The sequence below is a fragment of the Rhinopithecus bieti genome, unplaced genomic scaffold, assembly GCF_001698545.2.
Source record: "Rhinopithecus bieti isolate Rb0 unplaced genomic scaffold, ASM169854v2 scaffold_18349, whole genome shotgun sequence".
Lineage (NCBI taxonomy): Eukaryota > Metazoa > Chordata > Mammalia > Primates > Cercopithecidae > Rhinopithecus > Rhinopithecus bieti.
In genome coordinates, this window is record NW_016809054.1 from 147,073 (window position 1) to 159,346 (window position 12,274).

General features: G+C 50.5%; 1 protein-coding gene across 8 annotated transcripts in view; it reads left to right on the forward strand.

The window, feature by feature from the left end:
- Window positions 1–12,274, forward strand: part of OTUD5 (OTU deubiquitinase 5) — a 39,899-nt gene that overhangs the window by 3,916 nt on the left and 23,709 nt on the right. For 3 of the 8 annotated variants that reach the window (XM_017888377.1, XM_017888368.1, XM_017888371.1), the window contains one exon: window positions 1–447. This exon ends at the window's left edge or, in 1 of these variants, runs on beyond it. The exons of 1 other annotated variant lie outside the window; for it this stretch is intronic. In XM_017888377.1, the coding sequence (XP_017743866.1) occupies window positions 1–447 (447 nt within the window). Of the gene's footprint in view, window positions 448–2,647; window positions 2,789–12,274 lie in introns of those variants that run through there. 4 more of the 8 variants (XM_017888369.1, XM_017888370.1, XM_017888372.1 and 1 more) reach the window with 3 other exon arrangements.

Sequence of the window (12,274 nt, forward strand, 5' to 3'; positions counted from 1 at the left end):
CGCGACCGTGACTCCGGCGTCGTGGGGGCCCGTCCGCGAGCTTCGCCACCGCCTCAAGGCCCGCTACCAGGACCGCCGGGCGCACTTCATCGCTGGGCGCTGGCCGTGCCCCCTGGTGCAGTGGCGGGTCCCCGGCCACAACAGGCTTCTCCACCTCCTTGCGGGGGCCCAGGTGGTCCCGGCGGCGGTCCCGGCGACGCGCTGGGCGCAGCGGCGGCGGGTGTGGGTGCCGCGGGCGTGGTGGTGGGTGTGGGTGGTGCCGTAGGCGTGGGCGGCTGCTGCTCCGGGCCTGGGCACAGCAAGCGGCGACGTCAAGCTCCCGGGGTTGGCGCGGTTGGCGGGGGCAGTCCCGAGCGTGAGGAGGTCGGCGCAGGCTACAACAGTGAGGACGAGTATGAGGCGGCTGCAGCACGCATCGAGGCTATGGACCCTGCCACTGTCGAGCAGGTAAGAGCTGCGGGATGAGGGGTGGGCGGCTACGGCAGATGGGACCCCCAGACTGTGAAGAGACTCAAGGAAGGCTGTTTGAGATCGCCCCAAGGGATTCAGGCGTTTTCACTGGGCCTGACAGTCTTCTCTGGTGGTAGGGGTGTGAGACGCCTTCTTTCCTCCCCTCCAGGGATTTGGGGCTAGAGACCTACGATAAGGTGGCAGACTTAAAGATGGGATGCAAGGCTTCTTTTAGGGTCTGTAGTCGTCATTTCAGTCCTTGGGACCTCATCTTGTAGGGCCAATAGGTGGGAATTCTCCAAGAGACAGGTAGGATCGCGCCCCTCGTGAGCAGGAGTCTCAGGTCTTCCAAAAGACCTAGGTCTGTGTTCAGTGGCTTAAGAGCTCTTTTTCTCTGGGATAGAAGTTTGAGATTCCCCCTCCAGGAAAGTCAAATAAGGTGGAGACCTCAGAGATCGGGTCTGAACATCCCCAAGGAGCCTAAGCCCTTTCAAGAGTCTGAAACACTCTGCATGTAGGACAGTCCTCTCCCGCTTCGCTAGGTAACATGGCACAGGACCACTGAATAGCCAGACCTGAGACCTCAAGGGTCCTAAGTCTGTCTTCAGGGTCCTGAGAGTCCTTATTGTAGAATCAAGGTCCTGACACACAAACACACATGCCCCCTTTAAGGACAGGGATCTTCTAAGCTTTTTCCAGGGATGTAAGACTTTTCGCAGGGAGATATGATTCCCTTGCCCTTGGGGACAGGGACCGAAACCAACACCCAAGGACCAGCAGCTTTACTTGAGTACAAGAGACTCATCCGCTTTCTGAGTGACAAAGGTCTGCATTTCCTATCAGTGGCTGAGACCTACCTCTTCGGAGACAAGGCCCTGAATCTCTTCAGGATCTTAAGCTTCTTGTAAGAAGAGATGAGCCTTCAGCGCCCCCACCAGGGGCCTGAACCTTTCTTCAGGAAAATGAAGACTCACAGCGTTGGATCCTAGGGCCTAAGATTCACCTGCTTATGGACTGAAGTTTTTAGAGACCGAGTCTGAGGCCTCTTCGGGGGCGTGGTGTCCTGCTGCAAAGGTCTCAGACAAGGTGAAGCCTTAGAAGATTCTTCTTCTCAAGACTGGTGTCTGAGTGGTTTTGGGGTCTGAGACTCCCTACCCCACAAGCATATGTGACCTTTTTACCCCAATTATAAGGGACTGAAACATACCTTGGGGATACAGTATCCCATTTTCCCTTTTGTAACAGGAGTTTGAGGCCCTCCCCTCTTTGGGCCTAAGCTTCTTGTCAGGGACATGTAACCCTTGCCTTGGGAACTTGAGCCTGAGACTACTCCTCAGGGGACATGGGCAACATGGGATCCCAGAGATGATGTCTGGGGCCTCCCTACAGCTCTCTGCCTTCATTTAAGGGCCTGAGACCCACTGTGCCAAGGACACTTGAGCTTTCCTTCAGGGACGGGAGACTCATACATACCCTGGTGACTTGTGTGTCTAGAGGTAAGGTCTGAGCTTCCTCCTCAAGGAACTTAAGGTGTACCCCTGAGAAACAGGAGGACTCCTCCCCTGACACTTGAGCCCTGAGACCCTTCCCTTCGGGCATGGATAAAGGATCCCTGTGGAACAGGGTCCTGAGTCTACCTCCAAGGGTTTGAATCCTACCTCAGGTGTGCGAAGGCCTGTTCCCCACCTTAGGACCTGATTTCTGAACCTGTCCTTAGGGTACTGTCACCTCACCTCAGACAACATACATACACCCTAGTCATAGGGGTCATTTAGGGACGTAAGATTTCCTGCCTCGGGGACTTGGGCCTCAGACTCCCAATTCCTTTCGGGGACATGAATAGGGTAGGATTCTGAGGAAAAGAGTCTGGGCCCGAGCTTCCTCTCTGGGACAAGATATCGTTTGCCTTAGGGACTGGGGCCTGGCTCGCACTTGGGCATGAGGCTCTCCCCCTACCACACCAGGCATTCCTTTCTGTACCGAGAGAGGAACGTGAGGTCATCCTCTGCCATCGGACAGAAGGACCTGGATGCTCTTCAGGGGCATATGAACCCCTTATCCTGAGCTCCCTCTTGGCCAGGGCCAAGAAGATCCTCCTCCTTTCTATGAGAAGATTGTCAGGTCCTGGGGACATGGAGTCTGGAGCCTCCCTTCTGAAACCAGGAGCGATTCCAAGTTTCTCCCTGACCTAGCTATGCTTGTTTCTCATCTCTAGATCATATAATAAGTTTTGAACTGCTTTTGACAAGCTTTTTTCTTCCCAGGGACAGGAAAGGGGTTTGGGACATCGCCACTCTGGGGAAATTCTCCTCCCACATTCCTTTTCCCCTTGGCTCAGGTAAATCTTTCTGTACTTCACAGGGGCCCCAAGCCTTGTCTTGAGCTCCCTGTTCTTGTTCCCTTCCTCCCATCATTAATTCTGGCACGATAAGCCATCTGTACTCAAGGGTCAAGACCAGTTATTTTTTCTCCCTCTGGTTGGGTAGTTTCTTTCCTCCTCTAGAAACAGGGAGCCATACATCCCTGGTTCCATCAACAGAGAGAAAGAACATCTTGTGCTGCCATGGTAACTCAAAAACACCTCCTTATGCCCCTTGCAGTCCCTCTCTTATACTTGTCCCCATAAGAATATGGAAGTAAGCCGGGCATAGTGGCGCATGCCTGTAGTCCCAGCTACTCGGGAGGCTGAGGCGGGAGGATCACTTGAGCCCTGGAGTTCAAGACCTGTTTGGCAACATAGTGAGACCTCATCTTTTTTTTTTTTTTTTTTTGAAACAGAGTCTTGCTCTGTCACCCAGGCTGGAGTGCAGTGGCGCGATCTCCGCTCACTGCAAGCTCCGCCGCCTCCCGGGTTCACGCCATTCTCCTGCCTCAGCCTCCCTAGAAGCTGGGACTACAGGCGCCTGCCACCACGCCCAGCTAATTTTTTTGTATTTTTAGTAGAGACAGGGTTTCACCATGTTCACCAGGATGATCTCGATCTCCTGACCTCGTGATCCGCCCACCTCGGTCTCCCAAAGTGCTGGGATTACAGGCATGAGCCACCGCGCCCGGCCGACCTCATCTTTATTAATTAAAAAAAAAGAATATGAAAATCAAGTTCTGTGGGTTCATGAAACCTGCCCTTCCCAATGACAGGAGAGGCTTTCTGTCCCCACACTTTTTGGGACAAATAAGATGATCCTCTTTTCCCTGCCTCACCTGGTCCAACTTGAGAACTTTTGGGGATGAGAAGAGGGAAGATTCCTCCTGCCACCCCAGTCTTGGTCCTAAACTATCACTAGGGGTGTTTGTATTCTGGAGGTCAGTTGGATCCCTTGGGAAGAGAGGTGTCGTTAAGAGGGAGTCTGGATGGCGATTCTGGGGTTCTGACTGCTTGGGCTTCCTCTTTGTCCTGATTTTCTTGTATCCCTACTTCCTTTAGGAGTCTTTGGCACCGTGGGGTCCAGGTGCTGGGTGGGTGGTGATGTCAGGGGTTCCCAGGCATGGCTGTCTTGCTGAGAGTCTGCTCTATGAAAAGGTTGGCCTGTAAGCATCCTGAGTTTGGAGACCCCACAGAGCTCTTTGAGAAGGGGCATGTGAACTGAGGTGGTGGAAAAAGCTGGGTGTGGCACCATAGTTGATGCCTGGGTTCCAACTCTGGGTCTTTCAGGGCTTTGCTGGATGAACCAGGGTAGGTTCTACCTATGCGCTCTGGGCCTCAGTTTCCTCACTGGCCAGGCAAGATGCTGGTGAGGTGTTGTTTGGGATTTTAGGGAACTCAGTCCAAAGCTCTCTGGACCTGGAGGTGGCAAAGAATGGTGGAAGTCTTTTGAGGAGGAACTGGGTTTCTCCCCTCTCTTCCTGGCTCCTCTGTTCCCTCTCAGCCATCCAAGCTTGGTGGGCAGGACAAGCAGCCTGTTTTGTGTGAGGCTCAAGGTTGATGAACAGCCTTTTTTTGTCGGCACCCCTGTTGTAATGAACAAGCTCAGTGGGATTTCCTGTCAGGAGGCCTGTTGGATAGTGGTGTGGAGGTAGAGTTGTGTGTGGAGTTGGGGCTTTGGAGCAAGGCAGGCTTTGAGCCATCATCCCTCAATTCTCTCATCACCTTCCAGACTTCAGCACCTCCTCCTTACCTGCTTTATAGCTTTAGGTAAACTACTTCTCCCCTCAGCTGCCCTTTTTGCAAAAGTTTGTTCATGCCCAGGTGTATCTGATCTTGCTCGCCTTGGACCTTGACTGGGTTCTTCCTCTTGCCTAGAATGGGCAGTTTGCCCCAGGTTCATTTTCGTTCTTCCTACGAGCCTTTGTCCACTCCTAGTAACCTATCCTTGGTAGCAAAGGCCCTTCATTTGGCATCTAGGAACCTGCTGATTTCTTGGGTTCTTCTTACCCCAACTGGAATTGGGTAGCTAGCTGGTGGGAAAGCAGGAAGGGGTCTTTTCCCAGGCAATGTGGATTGAGTCCTGTTTCTGCAGTAAGCTTTTGTGTGGTCTTCGGCCAGTTCCCTTTTCTGGTTCTTAGTTTCTCCCTCCATGAAATGGGTAGTGGTGAGGAGGGAGGTTGGACTCACTGCTCTGAAGCAAGTTACAGTCTCTTCCCTGCTCCCACTCCCCTCACCCTTCATGAAAGTTTTAAGTGGGACCCCTTGGCCTTTGGGGGTTGTGGTAGGACATTTCAAGCAGTGTTCAGCATCCTTCTTGGCTGGTGCTGAGCCCTTGGGTGTGTTTCTTTTAACAAGTTTAATGAGATGTAATTCATGTACCATGGTCTTCACCTATTTGAAGTGTACAGTTCAGTGGCTTTTAGTATATTCACAGATCGGTGCGTCCATCACATCACTACAGTCAATTTTAGAACATTTTCATCACCTTAAAGAGAAATCCAGCACTCTTTAGCCATGATCCCCCAATTTCCTCCTCCCCTTCCAGCCTCTGGCAACCACTAATCTACTTTCTGGCTTGATTAATTTGTCTATTCTGGATGTTTCATGTAAATGGAATAATAGAATATGCAGTTGTTATGTGGCTTTTTTCACTTAGCATAATATGTTAAAGGCTTATCCATGTTGTAGCATGTATCAGTACTTCATTCCTTTCTATTACTGAATAACAGGATCTTGGGTTGTTTTGTTTTGTTTTGAGGTGGAGTCTCGCTCTGCTGCCCAGGCTGGAGTGCAGTGGCGCAATCTCAGCTCACTGCAACCTCCGGCTCCTGGGTTCAAGTGATTCTCCTGCCTCAGCCTCCCGAGTAGCTGGGACTACAGGCATCCGCCACCGTGCCTGGCTAATTTTTGTATATTTAGTATATATGGGGTTTTACCATGTTGGTAAAGCTGATCTCCTGAACTCCTGACCTCAGGTGATCCGCCTGCCTTGGCCTCCCAAAGTGCTGGGATTACAGGTACAGGTGTGAGCCACCACGCCCGGGCGATCTTGGAGGTTTTTAATCCTCCTGCCCTCAGTGGCCTAACCAAATGTTGGTGCCTTGCGCTTTTCCCCTTCTGCCCTGGAGGGCTTGTGTTGGTCTTTAGAGAGTATTGTGTCTATGTTTCTCATTGGGTGGGTTGCCTGTGGTTTTTTTTGTTTTTTTTTTTTTGTTTGTTTGTTTTGAGACGGAGTCTCACTCTGTCCCCCAGGATGGAGTGTAGTGGCGCCATCTCAGCTCGCTGCAACCTCCACCTCCCGGGTTCACGCCATTCTCCTGCCTCAGCCTCCCGAGTAGCTGGAACTACAGGCGCCCACCACCACGCCTGGCTAATATTTTGTATTTTAGTAGAGACGGGGTTTCACTGTGTTAGCCAGGGTGGTCTTGATCTCCTGACTTCGTGATCCACCCACCTCGGCCTCCCAAAGTGCTGGGATTACAAGCGTGAGCCACCGTGCCCAGCTCGCCTGTTTTGTCTGTGGAGCCAGGCTAGTGTTCCTGGGTGCTTTGCTGGAGGGGGTGGTCTTGGCACCAGGGCTGCTGGGACAGAGCTGTGAGTCCCAGAATGCTAAACACCTCTTGGCCATGGGCTCTGGGAATACATCTGTCCATGAACTGCCACTGCTGCTGCCATCTTTTGCCCCCTTCCTGCCTCAGTGGCAGCTCATCCATCCATAGGCAGGGTCAGTAGTTTCCCATGCTGAGAAGGGAGATTCGAGGCCCCTGCTGCCTTAATTCTAACATCCTATTCTGGAGGATGGTAGGCAGGTGGACCCTGCAGAGTGGGATCCATGCCATGTTGTCTCACACCTTTGAGGCACTAGGGAACAGACACCAAGGAGTGCTACCAAGAGGGGTGTGTTAGTTTCCTGTGGCTGTTGTGACAAATGTTACCACAGACTAGGTGGTTTAAAACAACAGAAGTTGGCTGGGTGCGGTGGCCCACCCCTGTAATCCCAGCACTTTGAGAGGCTGAGACGGGTGGATCATGAGGTCAGGAGTTCAAGACCAGCTTGGCCAAGATGGTGAAACCCCATCTCTACTAAAAACAGAAAATTTAGCTGGGTGTGGTGGCGGGTGCTTGTAATCCCAGCTATTCGGGAGGCTGAGGCAGAGAATTGCTTGAACCCAGGAGATGGATTGGAGGTTGCAATGAGGGTGGAGGGTGCAGTAAGTTGAGATTGCACCACTGCACTCCAGCATGGGTGACAGAGCGAGACTCCATCTCAAGAAAGACAAAACAAAACAAAAAGAGGTTTATTCTCTCACAATTCTGGAGGCCAGAAGACCAAAATCAGTTTCACTGCTTCCAAATCAAAGTGTTGGCAGGGCCACACTCCTTCTGGAAGCTCTCAAGGAGAATTTAGACCTTTTCTAGCCTCTCGTGGCTGCCAACATTCCTTGGTTTATGGTTGCGTCATTCTAATCTCTGCTTCCATCTTCATCGCCTTCTCTGTAAATTTGGTTTCCTTTTCTGTCTGTATTGAATTTCCCTCTGTCTCTCTTTTATAAGGACACTTGTGATTGCATTTAGGTCCTACCTGATACTCCAAGATAATCCCCCATCTCCAGATTTAATAATGTAAGTTAATTACATCTGCAAACACTTTTTTTATTTTCTCTTTTTTTTTTGAGACAGAGTCTCGCTTTGTCACCCAGGCACAATCTCGGCTCTCTGCAGCCTCCGCCTCCTGGGTTCAAGCTATTCTGCTTTACCCTCCTCAGTAACTGGGATTACATGCGCCCACCATCACGCCCGGCTAATTTTTGTGTTTTTAGTAGAGATGGGGTTTCGCCATGTTGGCCAGGCTGGTTTCAAACTCCTGACCTCAGGTGATGCACCTGCCTCAGCCTCCCAAAGTGCTGGGATTACAGGCATGAGCCACTGTGCCCGGGCTTTTCTTTTCTTTTCAGACAGGGCCGTCCTCTGTCACGCAGGCTGGAGTGCAGTGGCGTAATCTTCGCTCACTGCACCCTCCACTTCCTGGACTCAAGTGATCCTCCAGCCTCAGCCTCCCGAGTAGCTGGGACCACAGGTGCGAGCCACCATGCCCGGCTAATTTTTGGTGTTTGTTTGTTTGTTTTTGAGATGGAGTCTCGCTCTGTCGTCCAGGCTGGAGTGCAGTGGTGCAATCTTGGCTCACTGCAACCTTCGCCTCCCAGGTTCTAGCAATTCTCTTGCCTCAGCCTCCTGAGTAGTTGGGATTACAGGCGCCTGGTACCACGCCCGGCTAATTTTTGTATTTTCAGTAGAGACAAGGTTTCACCATATTGGCCAGGCTGGTCTCGAACTCCTGACCTCAGGCAATCCACCTGCCTCGGCCTCCCAAAGTGCTGCAATTACAGGCGTGAATCACCATGCCTGGCCTGTATTTTTTGTAGAGATGAGATTTCGTCATGTTGCCTAGGCTAGTCTTGAACTCTTGAGCCCAAAGTGATCCGCCTGCCTTAGCCTCCCAAAGTGCTGGGATTGCAGGCATGAGCCACCACGTCTGGCTCTACCTTTTTCATTATAAGGTAACATTTACAAGTTCCAGGGGGGTTAGGGTTTGATATCTTTGCGTGGCTATTAATCAGCCTACTAGAGAGGCTTTTTTCCTTCCTGGGGAAAGGAGGGGAACTCATTAAGTGGTCTCTTACTGGGCAAAGCCCTGTAATATTTGAGTCTGCCCAGCATCCCTATTATTGGGAGGCTTGGTATCCCCATTCACAGATTGGAAAACTGGCTCAGAGCAGTTCATCACATAGCTAATAATTGGTGGAGCTAGATTAGAACCTAAGTCAGTTGGGTTCCACAGCCTGCTGCTCCAGCTTCACTTGGGCCTTTAGACTTCTAGGTTACAGAATCTTGCCTTATCTCCTGGGATCCTCTGGTGTTAGGGAGCTTTACTCAGCCTTTTTGTGGAGGCTCAAAGATATGGAGGGACTTTCCCACAGTTCACAGCCTGGACTTGATGATCTCAGACCAGGGCATTGTTGGAGCTTAAACTTATCTATGGCTGAGCTATCCTCTACCCCCCACCCCTACCAGCCCTTCCTGAGCAACATTTTCTCCCCGAAGGGAGAAAGAAAAGGGCCAGAGCCCAAACTCTTCAGGCTGCTGATGCCAAAGTCAGTGGGTGGCTAGCAGTCCAGCCTCTAGATCCAAGCCTGGATGCCAGTTTGACTGCCCCAGGACCCACACCCTGCAGTGCAAGGGGCCTATTCAGTTCTCTTTCATGTTTAGAGACAAACCAGGATATTCCATGGATGGGCTGAGAGGTATGTCCTCCATGCTGTGGCTCATGGGGGCCTTCCCTGTTGCCTCTATACTAGGCTTTGCTGGTATCCAAACTCCAACTCCTTTCTCTTTCTGCCTTTGTTTTTTTGTTTTTTGTTTTTTTGAGGCAGAGTCTTGCTCTGTTACCCAGGCTGGCTAGGGTGCAATGGTGCGATCTCGGCTCACTGCAACCTCCACCTCCCGGGTTCAAGTAGTTCTCCCGCCTCAGCCTCCCAAGTAGCTGGGATTACAGGCACACGCCACCACGCCCTGCCAATTTTTTGTATTTTTAGTAGAGACTGGGCTTCGCCATGTTGGCCAGTCTGGTCTTGAACTCCTAACCTCAGGTGATCCACCCACCTTGGCCTCCCAGAATGCTGGGATTACAGGCGTGAGCCACCATGTCTGGCCTCCTTTCTGCCTTTGTAAAGTGAGGGTAATGTTTCCTGCCACCTGGGCTTTGGTCAGGACAATTAAATGAGGTCACATCACCCTTTGCATCTGGCATGGGGCAGGTATACAGTTAATATGAGTTCATCGTTCTTCTTGGTCCTCCTTGCTTACCTGCCTAGTACTACCCAGAACTTTAGCTCTACTGAATTCGTTGCTGGGCTCCAGGCATCCCTGGTACTTTGTGGCAGAAGTGACTTCGTTTCTCATCCAGTTAACAAGCGTTTTTGGAGGTCTGGGTGTTTTAATCCTTTGGTCAGGTGGCACCTCCTCTCAGGTGCTAGCCTTAATGACTGTTTCTTTCTTTTTTTTTTTTTTTTTTGAGGCGGAGTTTCGCTCTTATTGCCCAGGCTGGAATGCAATGGTGTGATCTCAGCTCACTGCAACCTCCACCTTCCGGGTTCAAGCGATTCTCTTGCCTCAGCCTCCTGAGTAGCTGGGATTGCAGGCATTCACCACCACGCCCAGCTAATTTTGTATTTTTTAGTAGAGACGGGGTTTCTCCATGTTGGTCAGGCTGGTCTCAAACTCCTAGCCTCAGGTGATCCGCCCACCTCGGCCTCCCAAAGTGCTGGATTTACAGGTGTGAACCACCACGCCTGACCCAATGACTGTGTTTCTTTTCTTCTTTTTTTTTTTTTTTGAGGCAGAGGCAGAGTCTCGCTCTGTTGCCTAGGCTAGAGTGCAGTGGCGGGTTGCCGGCTCACTGCAACCTCTGCCTCCCAGGTTCAAGCGATTCTCCTCTCTCAGCCTCCTGATTAGCTGGGATTACAGGCGTGCACCACCATGCCCAGCTAATTTTTTGGTATTTTTTAGTAGAAACGGGGTTTCACCATGTTGGGCAGGCTGGTCTTGAACTCTTGATCTCAAGTGATCCACCTGCCTCGGCCTCACAAAGTGCTGGGATTACAGGCGTGAGCCACCGTGCCCAGCCTCTTTCTGTTTCACAACACCTGGTATTTACCTTTTTCACAGCCTTGTTCATACCTTGTGGTGGTTACCTGTTTCCCTGCCCCTCTGCTAAGTAGATTGTGAGCTTATCAGGAGTGGAGACTAAGTCTGATTCATTTCACTGTCCTCACTGCCCAGCCCGGTATCTTACTTAGTAGCTACCGGGTAAATCTTTCTTAGATGGATAAGTAGGAGCCCCTCTCCTGTTTGACCTCCTTTTCTCCTCTCTTTTCCCCCTCTCTCCAAAGGCAGGAAGTTTCTGTGTTCTTTTTTAAGAACCCATTCTTGTGTCAGGTTTGGGACTATAGTTATGGTTGCACCATCCCTGCTGGAGACCCCTGGCTGGGGCAGGCCCATGACTCTGGGAGATGGCTGACCCTGTGTGGCCAGGATGGACTTGGCCATAATTGGCTGGAGTGTGTTAATCCACAGGCTTGGGGGCAAGGAGGGCCACCTGGACCACTGGAATGTTGTGCACAAACAGAAGTCCTTGTGCTGTGCATGGAAGCTCATTAAGGGCTTCCAGGTGCCTTTGTCATCTCTAGAAATCAAGCCACATCTTCCTGGGGTATGGGCCCTGATGATGGGGCTGGCCGGGTATTCCCTTGTCACCTCTTCCTCCCCTCCTGTCCTGCTACTCACCTAGGATTTGCTGAGGTCCTCTCAGTTGTACATAATCTCCGTGCTGATCTCTTCCCCTTCTGTGATTGGCGACAACTCCCCCCAGTATATGGTACGTTATTTACAAAGCTTCTTTAGGTCCTGAAACTCCTCTGAACCTCTTGACAGCTCTGTCCGGTAGATCAACATATCCCCCATTCCATAGGAAACTGAGACTGATATCGGACAGCAAGTTTGTGACAAAGCTGGGATTGGAATCCAGAGCTCTTGCCTTCCAAACCTTGTGCTTACAATTTTGCCGGAGATGCTTCTCTGGCTTTCCTAGGGGATGGGTTCCACCCCTTGCCTGAGCTGGGGAAAAATGGCCTTATGGACAGGTGGGCCCCTATGTCTGGTCTCTAATACCCCAGATCCTATAAATTCCTGGGCAGGCCTGTGTTCCCAAGGAGCAGGCTTGGGATCCTGTAGTTTGCAGCCCTGTTGCTGGGTCAGGCTGGCTGCTTCTGGTAGCCAGCAGAGGGCGTAAGAGGCCCAGGAAAGGTCTGCTGCTTCTGGTTGGTTTTGTTTTGAAATGAAAATTATGTTTTAAGAGGTTATGTGGTCATTTTTTTTTTTAATCCAAAAACATGCATTTGTACAGGTTCATTTAAGTTGAACCTTCACGGTGCCAGATGTGCTTTGGAATTTAGGAAAAATTCAGAATTTATGAAATTCACCTGGTGTGTATACTTTGTATTACATAACACTTCTAGCAGGGTCTGAGGTAGCACCTCATAGTCAAACACCTGTATGTTTTCTGCATTGAAATATTTGAATATTCACCCCAAGTGGGATAGATTCTTGTCAGTTCTGGTCAGATTATGATGCCAGATGAATTAGATAAAGGCTTTTGATTTTCAAAGCTTTTTGGGTTTAGTGTACCTTTATAAAAGGAAAGTGCAATAAAATCGCTGATAACACCAGGACTTAGGGATAATATTTTGCTGTCTAGCTTTCCCAATTTTTTGTATGTGTGTTTGTATACATACATATAGTATATGTGTGTAGATATCTATCTGTTAAATGTGTTCAGTCACAGATGAGAATATTGTTTGCACACTTTTGCCTTCTAGAGTATTTTTTTTTTTTTTTTTTTTT